This window comes from Gopherus evgoodei, chromosome 11 (genome assembly GCF_007399415.2).
Source record: "Gopherus evgoodei ecotype Sinaloan lineage chromosome 11, rGopEvg1_v1.p, whole genome shotgun sequence".
In the NCBI taxonomy this organism is placed as follows: Eukaryota; Metazoa; Chordata; order Testudines; family Testudinidae; genus Gopherus; species Gopherus evgoodei.
The window spans coordinates 40,896,115-40,921,802 of record NC_044332.1 but is presented as its reverse complement, the minus strand read 5'-3'; the positions used below and the strand labels follow the sequence as shown (position 1 = coordinate 40,921,802).

Genomic DNA, 25,688 nt, shown 5'->3' with positions numbered 1-25,688 from the left:
GTGATAGAGATGTTTAAATCGAACCAACATGCACAAGGAGATGGGTGATAACTAGCCACATTGGGGCAGTAACTATTTATCTCATGGGGACAGTACATAATTTGTTTGTATCAGGGTATAAAGAGGAGGAGAGTGTCTTGGTCCAGCCGAGGGGGGAATGGAAAGTTCTGCCATTCACAGAGCTGCGTCCATTGTCACAGGCATACATGTCTTAGTATCCTCGTTCTATTACTGGTGCTTTGTCGACAATAAACCTGGCCTGGTACCTTAACGGATCTTGTGGACATTGGTTCGCGCAAGGTTTGCTGTGCCGGCTGTCTGTGTAGACCTAGAGCAGCACAGAAGGAGAAAAAAAACACACACACACACACACTCTCTTTATCTTCTAATAATCAAAATTAAGCATCCTTATTTGGAGTGTCTCGTAAGTTAATTACATTTGCATTAAATAGACATTGTCCCCACCAAGGGGGCGACTTCCTTCTTGGAAATGACATGCTCCACAAGGGGGCATTGCAGTATTGCAGGCTAAACTTGAGTGCTTTAGAAATAATAAGGATTCTGTGCACAAATTTTTTTCTCAACAGTTGTCTGATCTGCACTTCCCATTAGCCCACTTAACAACTAGGAAGAGTGTGCAAGTTTTAGTCTAGTAACAGTAGGCCTCAAACTTCTTCACTGCATGTTAATATTTGTAGTATTGATTATGAATAAAGTAGTGTAGAAGGAGATCTAGTAAATCATGGTATTATCTGAATCTGTTTGCTAGATATATATGCTAAATGATAGACTATTATAAGTTGCCTTTTGATAAATCCATATAAAAGGACTAGTTCTTGTCAATTCCTTTTACATTTTGCCTAATTTTAGTCTGCCTTCTACTCATATTACATTATTTTAGATCTGCTTTTACCAGAGGCCTATTGGAGAGCTCTAAATGTAATTTCCTCTGCAAGAAAAGCATTTTGTGGGAGGAGCAAATTTAGGTTTGTTTGTTTGTTTTGTTTTTTAACTAGGCAGAACAAAACACTGGATTAGATCTGCCATTTACTTTGGTAATGAGAATCTATTTCTTTAGCATATACATGTTGTACTACAGTAAAATCACTCAGCTATGCTGTACATAGCAGTTTTTTAAAAAAATGGAAACTTCATACAAATGTAAATAAACTGGGAGGCATAGAGTAGGTACTCAGACTGACACTAGTCTTTCCTTTCCACCTATACAGTGCTGTCTCTGTTTTAAAAAATAATAATTCTGGTGCAAATAGGATTTAATAAAGATAGAACTTTGATTAAATACGTGTGTGGTCTTCTGTTGAACAAGAGATTGCTTTTTTTAAAAAAAAAAAAAGCATTCTAACTTTACTGTATGTTAGAGGGTCAAAATCTGTCTGACTCTCACTCCATGTAGTTTCAATGTCTCTAACAGGGTTGCATCCTATGTAAATTGGGGCAGAATTTGGTGTAAAAATATCAGGGAATCTTCAAATGATTGTTTTCATTGGTTAATTACTTTCATGGCAGTGATCATAGAATCACAGAAACATGGGACTGGAAGGGACCTTAATAGATCATCTAGTCCAGACTCCCTTCACTGAGAGGATTATTATCGTAAATATTATCTAGGTCATCCCAGACAGGTGTTTGTCTGACCTGTTCTTAAAAGTCTCCAATGATGGAGATTCCACAACTTCCTTAGATAATTTGTTATAGTGCTTAACTACCCTTACTCTTAGGAAGTTTTTCCTAACATCTAACCTAAATATCCCTTACTGTGGTTTAAGCTCAATTACTACTTGTCCTGTCCTCCATGGATGAGGAGAACCGTTTATCACTCTATTTGTAACAAACTTTTACATACTTGAGGACTGTTATCATGCCCTCCCTCGTCTTCTCTTCTCCCACTAAACAAACCCAGTTTTTTGCAATCTTTCCACATGGCTCACGTTTTCTAGACCTTTAATCATCTTTGTTGCTCTCCTTTGGATTTTCTCCAATTTGTTTACATCTTTCTTGAAGTGTGGTAGCCTGATCTGGACAGGGTACTCCAGCTGAGGCCTTATCAGTACTGAGTAGAATGGAAGAATTACTTGTCATGTCATGCCTGCAGCATTGCAGAATTATGTTAACTTTTTTTGCAACAATCTTGCATTGTTGACTCTCATTTAACTTGTGATCCACTATAACTCACCCCCCCCATCCTTTTCTGCAATACTCCTTCCTAGGCAGTCGTTTCCCATTTTGTATTTGTGGAGTTGTTTGAAAAATTACTTCTTACATGTTGTACTTTGCATTTGTCCTTACTGAATTTCATCCTATTTGTTTCATACCATTTCTCCAGTTTGTCAAGATCATTTTGAATTCTAATCCTGTCCTTCAAACCACTTGCAACTCCTCCCAGCTTAGTAGCATCTGTAAACTTTATAATTGTACTCTTCCATTATCCAAATAATTTATGAAGATACTGAACAGAACTGCTTCCAGGACAGATCCCTAAGGAACCCCCTTTCTGCGTTCTTCTGGCTTGATTAAACCATTGATAACTACTCTATCATTTTCCAAACAGTTGTGCACTCACCTTATATCAGGTTCATCTAGGCTATATTTCCTTATTTTGCTTATGAAAACATCATGCAAGACAGTACCAAAAACTTAAGTAAAGTTGAGATATATCACATTTACTGCTTCCATTCTATATCCACAAGACTTATGTCAAAGAAGGATATTGGGTTGATTTGACATGATTTGTTCTTGATAAATCCATGTTGACTGTTAGTTATCAGATTTTCTTCTAAATGCTTACAGACTGTTTGATCATTTGCTCCATTAACTTTCCAGGTACCAAAGTAAAGCTAACTGGTCTAGAATTCTCTAGGTGGTCTTTTTTCCCCTTTTTATAAATAGTTACTATATTTGCCTTTTTCTAGTCCTCTGAGATCTCTCCCATCCTCCACAGATCCTAGCTCATTTACACTTATGTTCCCAATGTTAGCTTTTTTGGTGAAAAACTGAAATAAAAAAGGCATTTAATGCTTCATCCATTGCTACGTTTTCTGTTACTTTCCCTCTATTGAGTAATGGGCCTATTCTGTCTTTGGTCTTCTTCTTCTAATGTATTTGTAAAATGTTTTCCTATTACCCTTTATGAGTCTAACCTCATTTTTGGCTTTGGCCTTTCTGATTTTGTCCCTACATATGTGTTGTTTTCTTACTTTCATCCTTTTGTAATTTGACCCAGTTTCCACTTTGTGACTCTCTTTGAATTTCAGGTAATTGAAGGTCTCCTGATTAAACTTGGTTGTTCTCTTAGCATACTACTTGTCTTTCCTACACATTGAGATAGCTTGCTCTTGTGTCCTTAACAATATCTTTTTTTAAAAAACTTCCAACTTTCCTCAACTTTTTTCCCTTAAACTTACTTCCCATAGGATCTTCCCTACCCGTTCTGAGTTTATTCAGGTCCATTATCTTTATCCTTGCTATATTCTCTCTTACTGTTCCTTAGAATCATGAATTGTATCATTTCATGATCACATTCACTCAAGCCGCCTTCCATCTTCAAATTCTCCTTCATGTTTGTCAGAATTAAATCTCAAATAGCTTCTTCCTTGTAGTCACTTTGACCATGTTCTGTAATAAAAAGTTGTCTCCATTGCATTCCAAGAACTTGTCAGATAATCTGTGGCCTGCTGTGTTATTTTCCCAACAGATGTCTAGGTGGTTGAAGATCCATGTCACCATCAAGTCCTGTACTTTGGATGATTTTGTTAGTTTAAAAAAGCCTCATCCAACTCTTCTTCCTGGTTACGTGGTCTATAGTAGACTTGTACTATAACATCATCCTTGTTTTTTACCCCTTTTATTTTTATTCAGAGACTTTCAACAGGTCTGCCTCCCACTTCTGTCTCAATCTCAATGCAAGTGTATACATCTTTCATGTACAAAGCAACCCCTTCTCTTTGTTTCCCTGCCTGTGCTTCCTGAACAAGATGTACCCTTTTATATCGATATTCCAGTCACATGAAGTATCCCACTAAGTCTCTGTGATACATAGTATGTTGTAATTGTGGTTATTCAATAGTATTTCTAGTTTATTCCCCATACTACTTCCATTAATGTACAGATATCTAAGATGTTGATTAGATTTTCCCTTCTATATTTCCTCGTCTCCTGCATCCCTGCTATGACTTCCTATGTGCCCTCCAGATTCCGACCCTTCATCTAGGTCTCCATGTTTTGGACTTACTGTGGATTTTTGTTTCCTGCTCCCTTTGAACGTAGTTTAAAGCACTCCTCAGTAGGTTAGCCAGTCTATATCCAAAGATACTCTTTCCCTTTCTTGATAGGAGGACCCTCTTTCTGCTCAGCAGTCCTTGGAACAGCATCCTATGGTCAGGGAAGTCCAAAGTGCTCCTGGCAACTGTGACCCAACAGCTCTGCATTCATCCCAGGATATGTGTCTGTCTGTCTGTCTGTCTGTCTGTCTCTCTCTCTCTCTCTCTCTCTCTCTCTCTCTCTCTCTCTCTCTCTCTCTCTCTGCTTGGGTCCCTACCCTTGACGAGAAGAATTGATGACACTGCCACCTGTGCCCCCAGCTCCCTCACCTCACTTCCAGAGGCCTATAGTCATGTCTGATCTGCTCAGGGTTATATCTCACCACCAGGTGGTTTTCTCTGAGGACTGTTAGCCACATTCCTTCCAGCCTTGGGGATATGTGGCGTTTCCTCCTCTGTCTTTGGTGGAAATTCCTCATCCCTCATTGCCAGTGTAGAGAACTAGGTTTTGGTTTTGGTTTGGTTTTGTTTGGTTTTGATCTCTATGGAGGGTGGGTTGGGAGCAGAAGTAGCCAGCATCCAGGTTCCTCCTCCCCTGGTGGTGCCACTGCAGGCCTCTCCAGATGGATTGCTTCCTCAGTCTTGGAGGTCTCCATGTGTATATTTTCAGTCACTTGCAACCTAGCCACCACCTCCTGTAGTTCTCCCACCTGCTTACTGAGGGATTCTACCAGTAGGAAACTCTCACACTGGATGATCTTCCTAGCCTGGCTTTCTGCGATATAGACTACAGGTCACAGTCTCTGCAAATCCACACCAAGACATGTGTAGAGTAATCTGTGATTGGGTTCTCTCTCTGGACCCAGGAGCAGTGTTGGCATTGGCAATGTGACCTTTTTGAACCATGCCCCCTCGTTAATGCACAGGGGAAGGGTGATCAAGAATGATTCAGGATCAAGGGACAGGAGGCTAGAGCCTTGCTAGCGCACACTCAGCTGGCCTCTGGCCCCCACTCCCACACAATCCCACACAGATCATGCTGTAAACTTTAAGCAAGCCAAAAGAAAAATGAAACAGAAACAAAAACTCACTCACCCCAAGAACTAGTGTTCACTCCTTTAGCAGGGCATCTCCCTCTCAGATTCCCCCATTTGCAGCCCCTGTTCAATAACAGTCATATTATGTGTGGGTTTTTTTGTTTTGTTTTTGTTATTGCTACTCTTACCTTTTTTGTATCTGACTCTTTCGTGATCTATGAAAAAGAAATCCTGGAAAGTCAGTCATTTGTTCTCATCTTTTCTTCCTTTGGATTTTTTTTTGAGGGAGTATGGGGAAGAGCTGCTCTGCTCTGGAGCATAAATATACACAATTTTAAGTTGCAGTATACATAAGTATGTCACAGTTCAGTGTTTGAGCTGTAACTAATAGATATGAAGTATCAGTCACTGGATTGCACATTATTATGGCCCCTATTGAATTCATGGTCCATTTTGGTCAATTTCAAAATCCTCGGAATTTAAAATTAGTCAATTTCATGGTTTCAGATGTTTTTAGACCAGTAATTTCATGGTGTTGTAGGGGTCCTGACTCAAAAAGGGTCGTGGGGGGTTGCAAAGTGGTCACAGGATTACTACTGTTGCTTCTGCGCTTCAGCTGGGCTACCATCTGATCTTCCCCCTCTCACAAGAGCAGCTGTGCAGGGGAAGAAGTAGTACCATCCCTCCCCAGTCCTGTCAGGACTAGCAACTGGCACCACCGGTGGTGCATGATAGGAGCCCTTGGGTGGGGCACCCTCAGCCCTGCCCCTCTCTTACTCCCCTCCAATAGCTAGATTTCACAGAGGAGAATTGATTTCATGGTCCATGACACATTTATCACAGCCGTGTATTTAACACAGTCTGAGCATTGTGATCCCTTAGCTCTGTTTTCAGGTCTTAACTGTATAATTTAGTAAAAGCAGAACAAGTTTTCATTCATGCTTGTCTGTTTTTTATGTTAATTGCCTTTTTTAATTGAACAAGTTAGTGATAAAATCATGCAGTACTAGCTGGAATAGAGGGTTGTCGGCAGTCATTCTATAAATTATCCAGCAGATGGCAGTGACTACCTAGTAAAAGTATACCTGTAAAAAGAGCTAGCTACCAACCCTACCTGTAATTTTTCCCTGTTTCGGGAGGAAAGGAAGGGGGGGGGGTGTTTTTTGTTGGTTGATTTTTTTGGGTTTTTTTTCTTTAACTCCGAGTTTAGGGGAGAACTATGGCTTTGGGTGTCTGTGTGCGTTACTGAAAAATAGAACGTGCAAAGAACTTTGAGGCATTATTAGGCTGTGGAAAAAGGTATAAAGCTGGGTTAGACCTTTCTTACAAATCATAATTTCTAGAGTGGGCAAAACACAGTTTTGCATGGTATTTAAATTGCATGATGTCACTCAACAGTTCCCAAAAGCATGTTGCTTTTTGAATTTTGTTTGCAATCTTCACCCAAAACGCTTGAAACTTTTAAAGGAGATAAATATTTTAAATATAACATTATTATATTTAATTAAAAAACAGCTCCAGGATAGCAGCTATTCTTGTGTCTAAAAGAAGTGTTAATTACTATTATCTGATAAAACAGTAGTACAGGTTAAAGCTTGCTGTATGGCAAAATAAACTGTTGCAGTTGTAACTGAAGTGAAGGCAAATTTAGCAGAATTTAAATAATGCATTTTTATGGTCTGTTTAATCCATGAAAACAGTTCTTAATGCTATACTAACAAATGTTTTGAACTTATTTGGAAACGACAAATTGTAAGGATAATTGTCTCCTTTGAAAGTTAGTGACAGCATTTTGTAGAAATTGAGATATTTTTGAAAAAGATTTACCAGTCATTTTCTCCTGGGTGTGTCTTTTTTTTATATTATATAATATATATATATAGACACATATAAATCCCCGCTACATTAAATGCCAAAGAGTTGCATGAGTCTCCAGCATGGAATGTTAACATTGTCTTTTCCCCTCTCTTTGTACTGTTCATTTTCATCCACGTATTTTTTGTTTGCCATCTTTTTTTTTTTTAAATACTTCATGTTAAATTAATTTGGAAACATCCTAAGCTGTGCAACCTCTACGAGTAGTAACAGCGGATACCTGTCTGTTTCACTATTTAGTCCCTCCTCCTATGTCTCCGTCTTCCAAATCTGTGAGTACTCCAAGTGAGGCTGGAAGCCAAGATTCTGGTGATGGTGCCGTTGGATCTAGGTATGGTAACTTTCTTAAAATGTTGTTAGAAATGTTTGTAGGTTGAGAAGTGCTTTAAAATAATAGTGTTAGTGTTGATAACTTAAAATTTGTACATGTCCAAGTCAAATTTTATATGTCTAAGTCATTTTAAGATAAACCACATAACATCTCTTGTTCTAAAGCAATTAATGTTTTCTACTCTAATGATTATGTAAAACCATTTTATCCTCTGATTTGGATAATTCTCTTTTGAACGTATTTTATTTAAATACTGAAGCTGCATGTAAAATGAAACTTCGAATTCCTTTTTAATTTCAAGGAGAATCAGATGTTTGTTTCTAATGGACCTATAGTTTAAAGTGGGTGGGAAGAAAGAGGATGTTATATCAAAGGAGTCTTTTCACTGCCATATCGTGCACTCTCTTCAGATAGTAGGTAAATTCTCATAATAATTTGCTCAAAAAAATCTATTAATTGTCATAGAGATTAAGGTGGTATGCCACTATCAAATATGTTTAACTTATCACTATGTTTATATTATGGAATAACTTGTTAAAACAGTTATCCTCTAGATTTCTTTGTCTGCTTGCACATGAGTATTGCTCCCTTTGGAAGAAGTTTAAATAAGATTTAAGTTGTTTGCTATAATATTTATCAGGGCGCACATATTCATGTCTTCTCCACATATTTGTCTTGTGGCTAAGTCATTCTCATTTTTGGCGTACCGTAGGCTTTCAAGAATGAGTGCTTGCACCCCATTTATGTATTGTTTAAATGTTGCTATTCCCACCATCCTAACTGTAAAAACGTGATTATTTTCATAACCAGTTAGTGGCATTAACAAAGTGTAGGTTGTTGCTAAAAAAGTGAGCAATAAGCAAAAACAGGAGAATGCAACACGTAACTAACATGGAGACACATTGCTTTCCTGACTGCTCGTAGACACTATACCTCTTGAATGCAACTTTGTGTTAATATTTCATTCAATCTGTGTGGATCAAGCCCACTTCTGATGTAATAAAATATCCAGTAATATTGCTCTTTCATTTAGTAACAACCAGATTTTAAGTAGTACAGTTCACATGTGACATGAGATCTGTGAATCATTTCTATCATAATCCATTGGGTGGGAGGGTTATTCTCTGCTAACATTATTTTAATCTAAAATATTTGAAGATTAAATTCCATTCATGTGTAATATTGAATGGTGAAGTGTGTATGAAACATGTTTGACATGAAACACATTTCACATGTACATTTTATGGTGAATTAATCTCCAGCTAATGAAAATATTATTGTTCTCACCATTGTGTATTCTGCACATACAGTTACATAAATGCATGTCAAATAAATGTAGAGTAGGCACAGGTCCTTAAACTGTTGAGAGAAAATAATACCTTGCATTTCCATAATTTCATCCATTTATCTCAATGTGCCTTACACATTAGGATTAACAGCAATTTTTGGGGTTTGGAAGTACAATACAGCAGTTTTCCCATCTTGCAAATGAGGGAACTGAGGCACAGGTAAACCAACTGATTTGCTGAAGATCAAATAGTGAGTCAGTGGTAGAAAAAGACTAGAATTTAGAGCATTACATTGGGAGTCAGGAGATCCAACCACCAGACAATCTTAAAGATAATTTTAAAGTACTAAAATGTCTGCCTCTATGTATAGTATATTTGTACATATGGACTCTTGGTGAGAGACACTGGTATTCAAAAAAATCTTGAATTTGGAAAATCAGTCTGCAGGAATAGTTTAGTATGATTGCTGCTAGAAACAGTTCTAAGGAGTTAACCAATTTCAGAGCCCATCAACGTGCTCATATCAGTACACATCAGCATTTGGAATCTAGTTCTAAAAGTTTGATACTGATCCGAAAATGTAAAACTGATCCTTTCCCCCCCCCCTCCATGTTTTTAACCCTTTAATCCCAACATTCCACTTCAGTTGCATGTTGAACAGCTTTGAGATCACATGATTACAGTACGCCTCTCATGCAGCAACTCTGTTTACAAAGATTGTCTTCCTGGTTAGCTTAGCATCTCCTCTGCATTTTTACCTCTCTCTTATGTTAGCTGGCACACAGCTGCAGTTCTTAACTACCTGATAAGCAGTAAACCACTGTTCAGGCCCTACGTCCACTGCTGCTATCAGTTTACCTGACTGCTTTTCCTATCCTTTTCATCGGTAAACCATTTTTCATATCTGCTTCTTCTCATCCTCAAGTTGCTGTGTTTATTGCAGCTCTTCTGCCTCTCTTTCCCACTCCCTATATTTCTCAGGAACATTCAGAATCAAAATTCAGGGCTGTGGAGAACAGTTGAAATATCACATTGAAACCCAGTATCACTTACTACTCTGATGGAGAATGTTAGAGTATATTGAGGTATATATTAATAATGTACACGTATGTCAGAAGGATCTTGTGAGGCTTCAGTTAATATTTATGAAGTATTAGGCAACTGACTAAAGTTTAACCATTAAAGCAGATGGATAATTCATACTTTAAGACGTTACATACTTGAGTATATGATGTCACAGTCACCCCAAATAAAGGGCTGAACTCCAATCTCAGAATGCTGTCTTCATTTCAGAAGAGCATCTCTGGTTAAAAAATAATCATTATCATAATCATCCAACAAAAATTGTACGGATTGAGAAATTACAAATGAGAAATCTTAAAGGACATAATATTCCTTATACCAGTGAAGAAACTGTAAAGTGTATCAGGGAGTGAGTTTGAATGAATGAGCAGCCTCTAAGAAGCTAGGTTTTATACCAAAGCAATATGATTCAGTTTTCTGAAGACAACTTTAGAGTTGAAAAGAGTGAAAGAGTTTGAACATATTAATTTGCTTCTGCAATCAATACATCTTTGCAAAACTCTGATGGCATGATTTATGTAGGAGAGGGAAGGAGAAAGTTACTAAGAAACTTAACAGTACACTCAAAACAATTTATTTTGGACACACAGACAATATCTCCCATTTGTAAGTAATACATAGACAATTTTCAAATGACTTGGAAAACTATTGTGTCCCTACTTTCAGACAGTAGAACCAAAGCTTTGCATTTCTAATTAAACCATTAATGAAAGTTGATGCCTTTTAAACCAAAACTTGCTACTAGAACTACCTAGTACGTAATTAAAGATACTGAAAATTTAATTTAATATTTTCACCACTCTGTGTTAAACTATTGGGAACAACTTTACATCTGTCTAGGAACTCTCCAGTTACACTGAAAAATAACTTCAGTCTTCCTAAAATAATCATACAGGAAAAACTTTTATTGATCTGGCATACAAACATATTACGTGTTCTTTATTTTTCAGCTTCTGTTACAAAATAATAATAATCTCTACAAAGTATGGTAGCATATGCAAGCTTACTAAAAGCAGATATTCTGCTGCTAATATTTCACGTATGTTTGTTTGAAATTGCTGCTTTGTGCCCTGGTAGAGTTAGAAGTAGACACCAACACCAGATGAAGTAGATTTCCCTTCCTGGTCCAGGCAAGACTAAAATATAACAAAGGTCCTATTTTATATAAGTGACATGTAACAGATCCATTCCACTTCTTATTCTTTTATGCTGTGCTGAAAACTCACTATTTTGAAACGTTTTAATATAAAGCCTACTGTTTTCTAGGATACTGAATAACTTAAATTGGCTTTAAATCGGATGACATTTGTAAGCCCAAGGCAGTGCTTAACCCATAATTACAGCAATGTCACATCTTGGAAACACTAGCAGTTCTATATCCCAGTGGAAATGCATTTTGCTTCTCTACCAAAAAGTTTGTGTTGACTCATTTCCTTTACCAATATGACAATTTCCTGCACATATTTAATGCTTTGGGCAGGATTTCAGTACATTAACAAACCTGACTTCATATGACATAACCAAATTAGTAAAACTTTAAACTTCATTTTAAAGCTAAAAACTTCCTAAGCTGTTTCAAATGGATTTTTAGTCATTTGGCTTTCATATAGACTACATTTGTCAGTTATTCTGCAATGCTTTAATTTTCCCCTATCTGAAATAATTGAATGTCTCTAATTGCTTTGAATTGTATATTTCTGTTTAACTGTTTTATAGTTATTGCATGTATTGTAGCATTGAATGTTCACTGAATTTCCACTAACTGACATTATTTTTTTTTTCTTTTAAACAAGGAAAAAACTGTAAACTTACAATAGCTTTAACATTTCATAGTGTGTATTTGCTTCACTAATCTCTGGCCTCTTTTGCTAATGCTGCATGGTTATTCAACCTACGGTATCAGGACGCTGCATTGGGATACTGATCCATCAGTTCTTCAGCTCCACTCTGATTCTGATCTTGGGTATTTCATAGATTTTATATTCCCTCTTTTGTGTATTTGTAAATATACAATTTTATGTATATATATCTATATATCCAATATGAGCTTTTTTTAAAAATGAATTTTAAATTACTATTAAGGGAACACAAGTTCTGAAAGAAATCAAAGTTCATGGTGTCCCTGGGTTTAATGCAACTGGCTAATAGTAGGCAACTTCAGCCTTACTGTGATTGCAAGTTTATCATTTTCCCAGCAATATGTTTCACTCTTTTTAAACATTTTTTATCTACATCTTGGAAAGACAAACTATAAAATGTCATTCTATTGAGATAAAATAACTACACATTTAAATATATACAAAATGTGCCTAATATAAGAAAAGATGGGAACTCATTGTTTTGTGGCTAATGTATCATGAAGTCTATTATAACTTATAAGCTTTTTCATTAAGCCCCACATCATGTTATAGAATTGTATTTGCCCTCCAAAAATTTAAAAAGAATGTTAGAATTTTTCCTTGAGCCTATTTAGTCTGTAATGGATATTTTAAGTGTGAGAGAAGATGGAAAGATTAATTTTCACATACTGCTTTTTATTGCTGGATTATTGGAATAGTGATGAATATATATATATTGAAGTTAATGAGAGTTTTAAATAAAGGTCTCCTGAGATGGGTCTAACTTGCACCACACACGCACACAGTGAGTGAGAGTGTGTTGCGGTTAGACCCATTTTCTCCATGTCAGTATTTAAATAAGATCTTGTTCTCAATTTTTCTTGTTAAATCTTTATCTTTAAGTTCTTTAGTATTCTGTTCAGGGATATTATATTACTGTTTTGGAACAGACTTACAGTTCTAAGTCATAAATAATAGGTTTGGGAAAGCTAAGGAAATAGGCAGCATACTTAAATGATACCAGGAAACAGTCATTAATTGCTGAATAATTAAACAATTTTGCAAGCTATGCAATCATGGAACTCTGGTCCTGCAAATATCTTTCATGTGAGCAAGGAAAAGAATGGTAGTGCTCACATGAGTTAGGTTTGTAAAACAGACCCTTTAGCCAGTGAAAAAGAGCCTTGTCATACATTAAGATTTAGGAAGCCTTGAAACACAGTTTGTGTAAAGTCAAGAAATCCAGATGTCTTTGCGTTTTTTTCTTCTAGTCTGTGTGTATAAGCTAGCCACCTTTTAAAAAATAAAGCTAGCATATTATTAACATACATAGCATTTTTCAGATGGTAGCATCCTTTGGATTTAAATTTGATTTTTAGAGGTGTGGTGTGAGATGATGCCTTGCATATCACTGCAGGCAATCTGAAACTCTTTATAACTTAGTCATGATTGTATTAAAAATATCAATCGTTCTAATGTCTTTGTTTTAATTTAGACGTGGGCCTGTTAAACTTGGAATGGCTAAAATTACACAAGTTGACTTTCCTCCTCGAGAAATTGTTACATACACAAAGGAGACGCAAACACCAGTTATGACTCAACCAAAGGAAGGTGAATGTTAACTTATACTACTATTGCATGTATTTTTTCTGGTTATTAAAATGTATCATGACTATTCTAGGACAGATGGAGATCAGTCATTTTCTTCTTGATGTTTTATATTTTACAAAATAACTAGTCTTTCAGAGCTGGACATGGCTAAGTGTAAACTGATCTGTGGGATGACTGGTAATGTCTGTTAAGTCCATATACGTCTTCTTAAAGAATGTCATTCTGCATCTTGTAATTAATTAAAGGAAACCTATTAAGCACTTGTATTTTCCTCTCCCAAATGTACAGTTTTCTAGAAGACTTACAACATTTATTTGTAGATTTACTGCTGTTTAAGCAATGTAGAATGTGTTCCATGCACATTAAGGTAAAAAAATCAGTTTATTTGAAGGCTTATGTGTTTTTAAGCCATTTGTGGCTTGCTGCCATCGCTAGCATTTGATTGAAAAAATGCCACTCTCAAAGACTTTTTTATAAATTGATTTTTATGTGTAGGGACACAGACTGCCCTCAGTCATTGATGAGATTTCCATTGAGAATAGGAGTTGCATATGCTAATCACATTTGAGTCTTAGCTTATGGTACAAATTGAAAACGGTTGGAAGTTTCTAAGTTATAGCTTCAGTTGTAACTCGCTGTCTTTGCAGGAAAGTTTTTTGTTTTGTTTTTTAAAGAAGATTGAGTGGGTTTAATTCACTTGTTGTTAACCTTTAGAGACCTGGGAATTAGATCACAAATGACAATATTTGGTCTTTGCCTAGTCCACATCAGAAAAACATGGAATTGTTCATTGTGACTGCCTGGCTGATCTCTGATGAGCAAGTTTACTATGAGAACATAAATTGAGGGTCTAGAATTTCAACTTCAGTTTTGTACTTCCTAGCTTTCTTGGGGTTAGTGTTTAATTTTCTGGCATCTTCTCAAGGAAATATAGATAAAAGCTATGGTCAATGTGTTCATTTATTCTGTTAAATTTATATTTTACAGGATTTAATTCTTAAATCTTTTCATTTAAGAATCACAAGCATATTGTCTGAAAAGGTTTGATGCAGAATGTATAGGACTCTAGCTTGCATCAGTACACTATCACTTGTTAAACATTGACAGTGGTTTATGTTGAAGCCATTTATATTAGAAGCACACCTATATAGAAGAGAAATGAGGAAAAAGCACATCACAGTACTATCTCTCTGTTGAAAAAGAGCTTTTCTTTCTTCCCCCCCTATTTGTATCAGTAAGGGAATCCAATATATGTTCCAAACACCTAACTGGGCAGGTTCCTAAACTTTATTACTTGATGAACTTGAGTAGAAGAGGATTTTTTTTCTGTATTTAAATAGTTTATTTCCCCACAAAAATATATATAGACCTAGTATTTATTTTATTTACCTGGCAAACTGGAATATATACTAATATTTCAATGAAACATGTTTATTCAATATTCAGTATATTGCCTACAGATCATAGGCAAAACAATTCTCTTGTGAACAAGCTTTCTACCTCTTCATAGATGAGGGTTTTTTAAAATACTTACCAGTTCAAAGGCTTTTCTGTAGTTTTCTTTTCCATCTATACATGGTGGCTTGGAGTACTGGCAAAAATGGAAGCTGAATGCTTGTTTGTCAAGCACCCGTGCAAAGGTACATCAGTAGATATCAAAGGAATCATTGTTCTTCAGAAACTCACCAGTTCATGAAAATGCTGATTTCCACTTCAACTGTTCTTTATTTATGAGATCTTCTCAATTCTGTCTCCGAGAGCTTGCAGTAGCAAGAACCATATAGCTGTGCATTCACATTCTACATGTATTGTGTTGGGCATGGTGTCCGCTGTCAGTGTTTCAAACTCTCCTCTGCTCTCCTAGCATCATGTAATTCACTGTTTTGGTGTGATCATACCTGGGTGGCATCTCAGAATTTTTCAGTGATAGAACATCTTTTCCTTAAAGAATCTTCTTATCTGAAAAAAAAAACAACAGGAGTTTGTTGCAGAAATTGTACGTAGGAGAGTACTAAAACTAAGTCTGCTAAGGGTTGACTGCGTCTCTCTTTAGCATGTATCAGAGGGGTAGCCGTGTTAGTCTGGATCTGTAAAAGCAGCAAAGAGTCTTGTGGCACCTTATAGACTAACAGACGTTTCGGAGCATGAGCTTTCATGGGTGAATACCCAGTTCGTCAGATGCAGTGGGTTTTCACCCACGAAAGCTCATGCTCCGAAACGTCTGTTAGTCTATAAGGTGCCACAAGACTTTGTTCTCTTTCGCATGTTGTTGCTGCAAATCTTGCATAGGCTGAGGGCAAATTAATGAACAGATAAAATTTAGCCCTTGGATTCAGTTCTTCATCCAAGTATTTGACTAATAATCCTCATCAGATGTTTGAGTAGTAAGTAGATATTCCTATTTTATAGGTGGGGGAACTTAGTCAGAGGGTAAGTAAAAAGCAACAGAGTCCTGTGGCACCTTATAGACTAACAGAAGTACTGGAGCATGAGCTTTCGTGGGTGAATACCCACTTCGTCAGACGCATGGTTAAGTAACTTACTCTATTCTCTCTTGCCTCCAAAACCATGGAGCTTGGATTAGAATTCATGATTTTCTGTTTATCAGTGCTCAAACAAATTTTAATATTTCAGAGTGATTTGTATACAATTTTATTTTTAGAAATTTGGAGGTGGGGGAGAGTTAAATCTGGTAACTTAAATGATAAAAGGGGAACAGGATACATTAAACTCAGAGTTAAACCTGAAAATCCAGCTTAAATCCTGTAATGTATTTTTTGAGGGTTAAAGGTGACTTAACTCTCAAATTCTGTACCCTCACTGACTCTCCTGAAAATAACCACTCCTTTGCCTTGGAAGCTCCCTGTAGAATACTATGCAATACTGCTCCTTCCATCCCTTCGCATATCTAGACCACTGAATGAGACAGTGTGATGGAACATACATTGAAAATACAACTGGTTATGTCTACCAACCTTCTAATATAGTCTAGAAAAAGGCAGTTCAGGTTTTTTAAAGATTAAACTTGAAACATTTTAAAGGAAGAATGCTGTCTTAAAATGTAGTGAATTTAAAATAGTTTCAAGTACTACAACTGCCTCTTAATTCCTCTGCATGTTTTGGTGGTTTTAGAGTCACTCCTTTCCAATTTTTACAAATGTTTTTCTCTTCCCTCTTGCTATGAGAGCCACACAAACTGTGAAACCTGACTGTATGCAAAGTAAACAAATAGAAAATAGCTTTTTTTTCTGTAACCTTTCAGTGATACTAATTTTGTTATATATAACAGCAGTAGGTAAAAATATTGGACAAAAGTGTATTTAAGTTGACAATATTCATTTAAATGTGTTCTTGGTGACAGAAATAACTTCTATGTTGACATCTTCTACATCAGGCTCCCTTCCATGCAACTTTGGGAAAGTCCATACTATTGGAAAACAGCATTTCCTAATGGAAAGACTGGAAATATTAAATGTGAGGTTCTTTGCTGTTCCATTATTTCTATTGTGATATGCAGTGTTGTAGCTGTGTTGGTCCTAGGACATTAGAGACACAAGGTGGGCAAGGTAACATCTTGCATTGGCCCAACTTCTGTTGGAGAGAGAAATGAACTTCCTCAGATCTGTGTAAGCTTGAAAGCTCATCTCTCTCTCTCTCCAACAGAAGTTGGGCCAGTGCAAGATACTACTTCACCCATCTTGTCTCATTATTTCCAGATAGCTTCTGGCTCCTGGAACACAGTCCCAGGGAGTAGACCACAGTTCCAGGGAAAAAAATTGCCCCACATTACTTTTAATCTCTCAAGGCAATCTTACCTGTAAACTGCAATAACCCATATAGCTATTTCAAAAAGCAAGTGAGATACCAAAGTTCTTCTTCGAGTGATTGCTCATATCCATTCCAGGTAGGTGTACGTGCCGCGCGTGCACGTCTGCCGGAAACTTTTTACCCTAGCAACTCCAGTGGGCCGGCAGGTCGCCCCCTAGAGTGGCGCCAGTATGGCACCAGATATATACCCCTGCCGGCCCGCCCACTCCTCAGTTCCTTCTTACCGCCGTGTCGGTTGCTGGAACTGTGGAGTGCGGCTTGCTGACCTCCACGTCCCTAGCTCTCCTGTTCTTGTTCATCGTTTTTAGTTGTAAATAGTTCTTAGTTAAGTAGTAGACAGACTGTTAGCATAGTAGTTAGTTAGAATCTTGTAAATAGTTATTTAACATTGCTTGCGGGTGGGCCGTTGCCCTCCCCGGAACCCGGCATCGGGCCCATGCCTGGCTCGCCGGGTTTCAAGCAGTGCTCGGCGTGCAAGAAGCCGATGCCTACGAGTGATCCCCACGATGCGTGCCTTAAGTGCCTGGGGGAATCGCACATTATCGAAAAGTGCCGCATTTGCAAGGCTTTTAAGCCTGGCACTAAGAAGGAGAGAGACCAAAGACTTCGCGCTCTCCTTATGGAAGCGGCTCTGTCTCCGGCACCGGCGGCGCAGTCAGCCAGTTCTACTCTGGCACCGGACCGCGCCGGCACCGGCAAGACTCCCCGGCACCGACCATCTCCGGCACTGGGAGCAGACTCACGTCCCTTAGCGTCTGCAACACCATCCAGGCAGGCCCGAGTGGAGCGCCCGGCACCTACCCTGGCCACAGCACCGCCTACAGGACTGCTGTCGACTCCAGGCCCGGAAGGTCCGTCGAGTCCAGCCCCTCCTAGCTCCCCCTTAAGATCAGGGGTCGAGCTACGGGTACCGTCTACGCCGGAGACCTTTGCCTCGGCTCGGGACTTGATCGCATTGACGGAGCCATCTCAGCCTCAGCCGGCACCCCTGGGACGGGTAACCTCCAGGGGTAAGCCGATGCTTCGAGCGCTGTCTCCTGAGTCCCGGCACCGATCACCCCGGAGGCGTGAACGCTCGTGCTTGGGGCGCCGCTCGGAGTCCCGGCACCATTCTCCCAGGCGGTACCAGTCGTACTCGCGGCACCGATCGCCATCTGCACGGTCCCGGTCGGGCTCGTCTCACCGCCGGCACCGAGACTCCAGGAGCCGTTCACCTCGGCGTTCGGCTCCCCAGTCGACCTCCCGGCACCGAACCGGTGGTAGGTCCCGATCCCGGTCGACCTCCTGGCACCGCGCTGGTGGCAGGTCCCGGTCTCCGCTGCCGTCCTGGCACCGCGCTCATCGAAGGTCGCGGTCCCACTCCTGGCACCGACATCGCTCCCGATCCCAATCCGGATCTCGGCACCGGTCATCACGCCGTTCCCGGTCCCGATCCCGGCACCGATGTGGGTCGCGGCACCGGGCCTCGGCACCGAGGGGAGCGTCGGTCTCGGCACACAGAGCTGCATACCAACCAAGCTCAGCGCCTCCGTGGCCTTCTAGGGAGCCATCAGTCTCTTCCCAGACTCCCAGCGCCTATGCCATGGGACAGGACAGACACTCGGTCCTGTTCCAGGACCCTCCACCACAAGAGCGAGGGCCTCAACAGTGGGGGTTTTGGACCCCATGGGTGTATTCCCAAGCCCAGGATCCGCAACACGTTACCCCCCGCCCTATGGGGGAACGCAGACCACCGGAGGCGACGGTATCTAGACCCCCATACTCCCCGGAAGCAGACGGCAGGTCCAGTCACCAGGACCCAGAGCTCCCTCCAGAAACGGAGGTGCAGCCCCACACGGAACCCCCCGTGGACACTTTGTTGCCGGGGGTTTCCTCGTCCTCTTCTCCGGATGAGGCAGTGGCGGGTACCTCGTCCTCCAGTCCTCCCCCACTGGATCTTAGGGCACACCAAGACCTCCTCCGCCGGGTGGCACAGAACCTGGACTTGCAAGCGGAGGAGGTGTCTGAAATTGAGGACCCGGTGGTGAGCATCCTTTCCGCCGATGCGCCCACCAGAGTGGCCCTGCCCTTTATAAAGACAATCCAGGCCAATGCCACTAACATCTGGCAGTCACCGGCCTCCATCCCTCCAACCGCTCGAGGGGTGGAACGAAAGTACATGCCCCCCTCAAAGGGCTATGAATACCTATATGTTCACCCGACACCCTGCTCGTTGGTGGTCCAGTCGGTGAACGACAGGGAGCGCCACGGACAAGAGGCCCCAGCGCCCAAGTCGAAGGAGGTGAGACGAATGGACCTCCTGAGCCACAAGGTCTATTCGGCGGGGGCGCTACAGCTCCGGGTCTCAAACCAGCAGGCCCTCCTCAGCCGCTACTCCTTCAACTCGTGGGTAGCGGCGGGGAAGTTCGCGGAACTCTTGCCTCAGGACGCCCGCCAGGAATTTTCCACCATCCTGGACGAGGGCAAGAAAGTAGCAAGAACATCGCTACAGGCCTCCCTTGATGCTGCCGACTCGGCTGCTTGGACCCTAGCCTCGGGGCTCACGATGCGCCGAATTTCTTGGCTGCAGGTCTCTGGCCTTCCACCGGAGCTCCAACATACAATCCAGGACCTCCCCTTTGAAGGCCAGGGCCTATTTTTGGATAAAACAGACCCTAGACTAAAAGACCTCAAGGACAACAGGGTCATAATACGGTCGCTGGGCATGCATACGCTGGCGACACAGCGCAGGCCATTCCGGCAGCAGAACCAGCAGCAGCAGCGGCGGCCGTACCCTCAGTTCCGCCCACGGCAGGACCTCTCTAGGCGCCGAGGCAGGAACAACCGCCGCAGGCAGTCTGGTGGTCAAACGGGACAGAACCAAGGCTCCGTCAAAGCCCCTCCAGAGCCTAAGCCTTCATTTTGAAGGTGCGCCCGAGGGCGCAGTACCAGTTTCCCCTCCGGATCCCTCCCCGCAGTTTTCCATCCCTGAATCCCGGAGACTGGTACGCCACCCTCGATATGCAGGACGCTTACTTTCACATCTCCATTGCCCCCCAACACAGGCGTTTCCTCCGGTTCGTGGTCGACCGCCAACATTATCAATTTGTGGTCCTTCCGTTTGGCCTCTCTACGGCCCCGAGGGTGTTTACAAAATGCATGGCAGTCGTCTTCGCACACCTTCGACGTTACCACATTCACGTCTTCCCCTACCTGGACGACTGGCTGATCCGAGGCACATCGGAGCTGCAGGTCCGCGACCATGTTGACAGGATCAGCACCCTCTTTGCGGCCTTGGGCCTCGTCATCAATGTGGACAAGTCTACTCTGCTCCCCACGCAGCGGATAGAGTTCATCGGGGCTGTTCTGGACTCTACCCTGGCCAGGGCCTTGCTACCCTTGCCCAGGTTCCAGTCGTTGTCGGCCAGCATTCTACGTTTGCAGGCGGCCCCGCTGATCTCTCTACGAACATGTCTGGCCCTTCTAGGCCACATGGCAGCCTGTACGTTCGTAACGGCATATGCCTGACTCCGCATGAGGCCTCTTCAATCATGGCTCATTGCGCAGTATTGGCCGGCCAGACATTCGTTGGACACAGTCGTCACCGTTCCTCAGCGGGTGCTGGACTCTCTACGCTGGTGGCTGGACCAGTCCGTAGTCTGTGCGGGGCTCCCGTTCCATCCGCCCCAACCCTCAGCATCCCTGACCACGGACGCCTCAGATCTGGGCTTGGGGGCACACTGCGGACTCAGAGAACTCAGGGCTTGTGGACACCTCAAGAGATCAACCTCCATATCAACATACGAGAGTTGAGAGCGGTCCGCCTTGCTTGTCAAGTGTTTGTCCATCTTCTTCAAGGTCGTTGTGTCGCGGTGTTCACCGACAACACGACGACCATGTTTTACATCAACAAGCAGGGTGGCACCAGGTCCTCTCCCCTGTGTCTCGAGGCCATGCGTCTCTGGGAGTTCTGCATAGCTCATTCGGTTCACCTTTCCGCCTCCTATCTCCCTGGAGTGCGGAACACTCTAGCGGATCGGCTGAGCAGATCCTTCCGTTCGCACGAGTGGTCCCTCCGTCCGGACGTCGCCCTCTCACTCTTCCAGAGGTGGGGTCGTCCCCGGATGGACCTCTTCGCGTCCAGGCAGAACAGGAAGTGTCGAGCATTCTGCTCCTTCCAGGGTCGGGAACCAGGGTCTCTAGCAGATGCATTCCTGATCCCATGGACAGCCCACCTGTGTTACGCATTCCCTCCCGTTCCGCTGATGCACAGGGTTCTCCTCAAGGTGCGCAGAGACAGAGCCCGAGTGATTCTCATAGCTTCAGCATGGGCCAGACAGCATTGGTAGCCCATGTTGCTGGACCTCTCAGTGGCCAATCCGGTTACCCTACCCCTTCATTGGAACCTGATCACTCAGGACCATGGCAGGCTCTGTCACCCGGACCTTCCGTCTCTACACCTTACGGCATGGCTCCTGCGTGGTTGACAGGCTCCGAGTTGCGCTGTTCGGGAGGTTCTCATGGGCAGTAGAAAGCCTTCCACCAGGGCTACTTACTCAGCTAAGTGGAGGGGTTTCTCCTGCTGGTGTTCAGAGAGAGCCCTTCGCCCTATGGAGACTCCCGTCACCACTATTTTAGACTACATCTGGTCCCTCAAGACCCAGGGTCTGGCGTTGTCGTCCCTCCGGGTCCACCTAGCGGCCATCTCCGCGTTTCATCCTGGAATGGACGGATGTTCTGTCTTCTCCCACCCTATGGTGGCGAGATTTCCTGAAGGGACTGGAGTGGCTCTATCCACAAATCCGCCCTCCGGCCCCTTCATGGGACCTCAACCTGGTCCTATCTCGGCTCATGGGCCCTCCATTCGAGCCATTAGCTACTTGCTCCCTGCTCTACCTCTCGTGGAAGACCGCCTTCCTAGTGGCCATTACCTCAGCTAGACAAGTGTCAGAGCTGAGGGCCCTCACAGTGGACCCACCGTATACCGTCTTCCATAAAGACAAGGTACAGCTGAGGCCTCACCCTGCCTTTCTTCCCCAGGTGGTCTCAGCTTTCCATGTTAACCAAGAGATTTTCCTCCCAGTCTTTTTCCCAAAGCCCCATTCGTCCCGCAGGGAGCAACAGCTCCACTCACTAGATGTCCGTCGGGCACTAGCATTTTATCTGGACAGGACCAAACCCTTCCGCAAGTCCCCCCAGTTATTTGTGGCGGTAGCGGACCGGGTCAAGGGGCTGCCGATTTTCCTCCCAGAGGCTATCTTCCTGGGTTACCTCCTGCATCAGGACCTGCTACGACCTGGCCCACGTTCCGATGGGCCGTGTGACTGCTCACTCCACCAGAGCACAGGCATCATCGCTGGCTTTCCTTGCCCGCGTGCCAATCCAAGAGATTTGTAGGGCGGCGACCTGGTCATCGGTCCACACATTCGCTTCCCATTACGCCCTGGTTCAGCAGTCCAGAGATGATGCGGCCTTTGGCTCTGCAGTACTCCAGGCCGCGACCTCTCACTCCGACCCCACCGCCTAGGTAAGGCTTGGGAATCACCTACCTGGAATGGATATGAGCAATCACTCGAAGAAGAAAAGACGGTTACTCACCTTTGTAACTGTTGTTCTTCGAGATGTGTTGCTCATATCCATTCCACACCCGCCCTCCTTCCCCACTGTCGGAGTAGCTGGCAAGAAGGAACTGAGGAGCGGGCGGGCCGGCAGGGGTATATATCTGGTGCCATACTGGCGCCACTCTAGGGGGCGACCTGCCGGCCCACTGGAGTTGCTAGGGTAAAAAGTTTCCGGCAGACGTGCACACGCGGCGCGTACACCTACCTGGAATGGATATGAGCAACACATCTCGAAGAACAACAGTTACAAAGGTGAGTAACCGTCTTTTCTCATTTTCTTCCCTCTTTCTTCCTTCAGTGTTAGTCTTCTCTTTTGCTTTGCCTCTTTTTTCCCCATTCCCTCTCATTTTCTTCCCTTTTTCAGATTCTCACTGGAAGGTGGAGAGTTAGCACATGGGTTGTGCGCTGAAGTGCTTTACTTACAATGCCTGCTGTGAGTGAAATTGCCTGGGATTGCATGATCCTTGTTAGTTTTACTCTCGACAGATATGCTGTAGTTAGAGTTTTTGTTCAGGAAAGTGACTATGAACTGTCTGTCTTCCACTGGTGATTACCAGAACCCTCCCTTGGATAAGCTGGGGTGGGTGGGTGCAAGCAAACTTAAAAGTTCCTTGCTTCCTGTTCGCTTGAGAACTACTGCTTTAATTGTATTGTACAACTGGTATTGTGTATGTGCATCTCTCAAAAATGACTTGACACTTGAATTAAGAAATGGGACTGACGAATTTGCTTTGAAGCCTGAAAGTCTTTTTCATACGACTTCTTTCCAAATACATCTTTAATAAATAACTGGGAATTGTGCTCCCACCTCTTTAATATGGGGACTACAAATAATACAACAGTCAGAAAGCGAAACTACCACAGAAAATGGGAGTCTTGAAATGTGGGATGCTATAGTCATAGAAAAAACTCTAAAATATCTAAGAGGATACAACCAAATATGTACTCACGATTTGTGTGAATTTGGTGAGAATGGAGTGCCTTTAGTTCATGTATATCTTTTCAATTATCCCATTTAATCTCTCTGCATTATTTAGTTATGGAATTTCTAATTCATATTGTATAAACTAAGTAGCAAGACTGTAAGAAGTATACTTAAAGCTCATTCTGTTTACCTTAGGATAACTTGATATTACATAGAATAACAATGTACTGTATACAGAAAACCCCTTTGGAGTCCGGAGGGGCTCGTCCCTCTCCGGGGCAGTGAGGAACCACACCGCCTCGCTACATTCACATAATTTGAAGTCGCATATCTTTTCTGTGGATGATTTATAATCTCAGGTCCTTTCAGAATGGCTGAAGCGTATTTTCTCCTCTTGAAGCACCCTGGTGGGGTATGACGGTTGATAAAATGGTTGACCTGAGTTTAAATAATAGTTAGTGTCTTTCATTTGAACATCAAACTTGAAATTGTACAGATCATTTATCCCTCACTGAAGTGGGTTGAAAAGGCAGCACTTCTCTGAACACTGCCCAGTATGGAAATTAAGACAGGAAATTAAGAACACCCTATCCTATAGGAGGATTTAGGTAGGTAGAATAATAACTACCCAACTGGAATTTGTTGAAGATACAGGGGCTAAATGAGGATCTTGATTTTTACATCTCATCTGCAAGTCATTACAGTGCCTCCTTATGTCATGCCCCCGCACTTGGTCAGGTACTAGTTCAGATGCAAAAATTCCACATACTGAATCATGACTTTTTACTGTGCTCCATTTTGCTTGAAAGTCTTCCCTCCAAGCACTAGCTGGCTCATCTATCCCACTTCTGTTATACCAGGCCTATGTTTATGAAATGTGACCACATCCAAGCCAGATGCGTTGTAGCTGCAGGCAATGGGAGGCATGAAAATTGTTCAGCTATTGTTGTATAGATGTATTATGACCTCTGAGTTCCTTAAAATAGTTATGAGAAACTCAGTGTCTTGGAGAGATTGAAAATGTTTCTCTCTTGCTTTTCATCTAACACTATAGAATATGATAAGCATACCTCTCAGCATGTGTTTACTCCATTTTGTGACTAGGATGAAACGAATAGTCTTTTAAGAGATTCATTAATGAATGTTTTGCCACAGATTTTCATAATGCTCCCAGCAACACAGCAGAGTACCTTCTTTTCTTCAGTCTTGATCCTAAAATGAAGTAAACTCAATAAGTGCTGGAACATAAGCAGAATTCCAGAGTACAAAACAGACTTCTAAAGGAAGTTTACTAAAACTTACTTCAGGTTGCACATACCATTTGAAGGTTTCATGTTTCCACAAAGTACTCCTAGTCTCTGTGTAAAGAGTATAGTCTAGAAGAAGTGAGCAAAAAGCAGATATCCATGGTTACAGATGAAAGTGAACATAGCACCTAACACAGCAGGGTCCTGATCCCTGGTAGGTGTCCTTGGTGCTATGGTAATACAAATAATAGATTACCATTGGGGATAGGCAGCCAGACATTCTCAAAAGAGGGCCTTAATGCTCTTGAATTTGCTCAGTCTGGGTCCTTGGTGCCAGAATGGCCTTCCTGTGCTGGTCAAAAATCCAGCTTTATAAGGTAGGTCAAGATAAATCTGTTTAAAAACCATTTTTAAAAATAAATACAAAAGCACATTAGACTATTATTGCAGAAATTCACCATTTTTTCATATTTGTGGACTATTTCTTCAGACAGATCTTCTCTTATGGACTGTCTTTCCTCCCAGTGCTAATCCCACACCTATGCAGTAGCTATAATGATTGATTACCTAAAGTAGTATTAAAACAACATAAAAGAGATGAGATGAAAATAAACTTGTTCCAATGCAGCAAGTATGTTGTCTTGGTAACATTCTTTCCTTATTTTGTTTTTGTTACCTTTCCATAATGTAGAGTGAGTGAGTGAATTCATTCATTCATTCATTCATTCATTCATTCATTCATTTATT

General features: G+C 41.9%; 1 protein-coding gene across 4 annotated transcripts in view; it reads left to right on the top strand.

Annotated features, from left to right (window-relative positions):
- The window catches only part of DYNC1I2 (dynein cytoplasmic 1 intermediate chain 2), a 55,392-nt gene that overhangs the window by 7,273 nt on the left and 22,431 nt on the right, over positions 1-25,688 (top strand). Inside the window, exons 4-6 of one of the 4 annotated variants that reach the window (XM_030579784.1) lie at positions 7,376-7,520; positions 11,796-11,855; positions 13,226-13,341. In XM_030579784.1, the coding sequence (XP_030435644.1) occupies positions 7,376-7,520; positions 11,796-11,855; positions 13,226-13,341 (321 nt within the window). The remainder of the gene's footprint in view (positions 1-7,375; positions 7,521-11,795; positions 11,856-13,225; positions 13,342-25,688) is intronic. The other 3 variants (XM_030579785.1, XM_030579786.1, XM_030579787.1) reach the window with 3 other exon arrangements.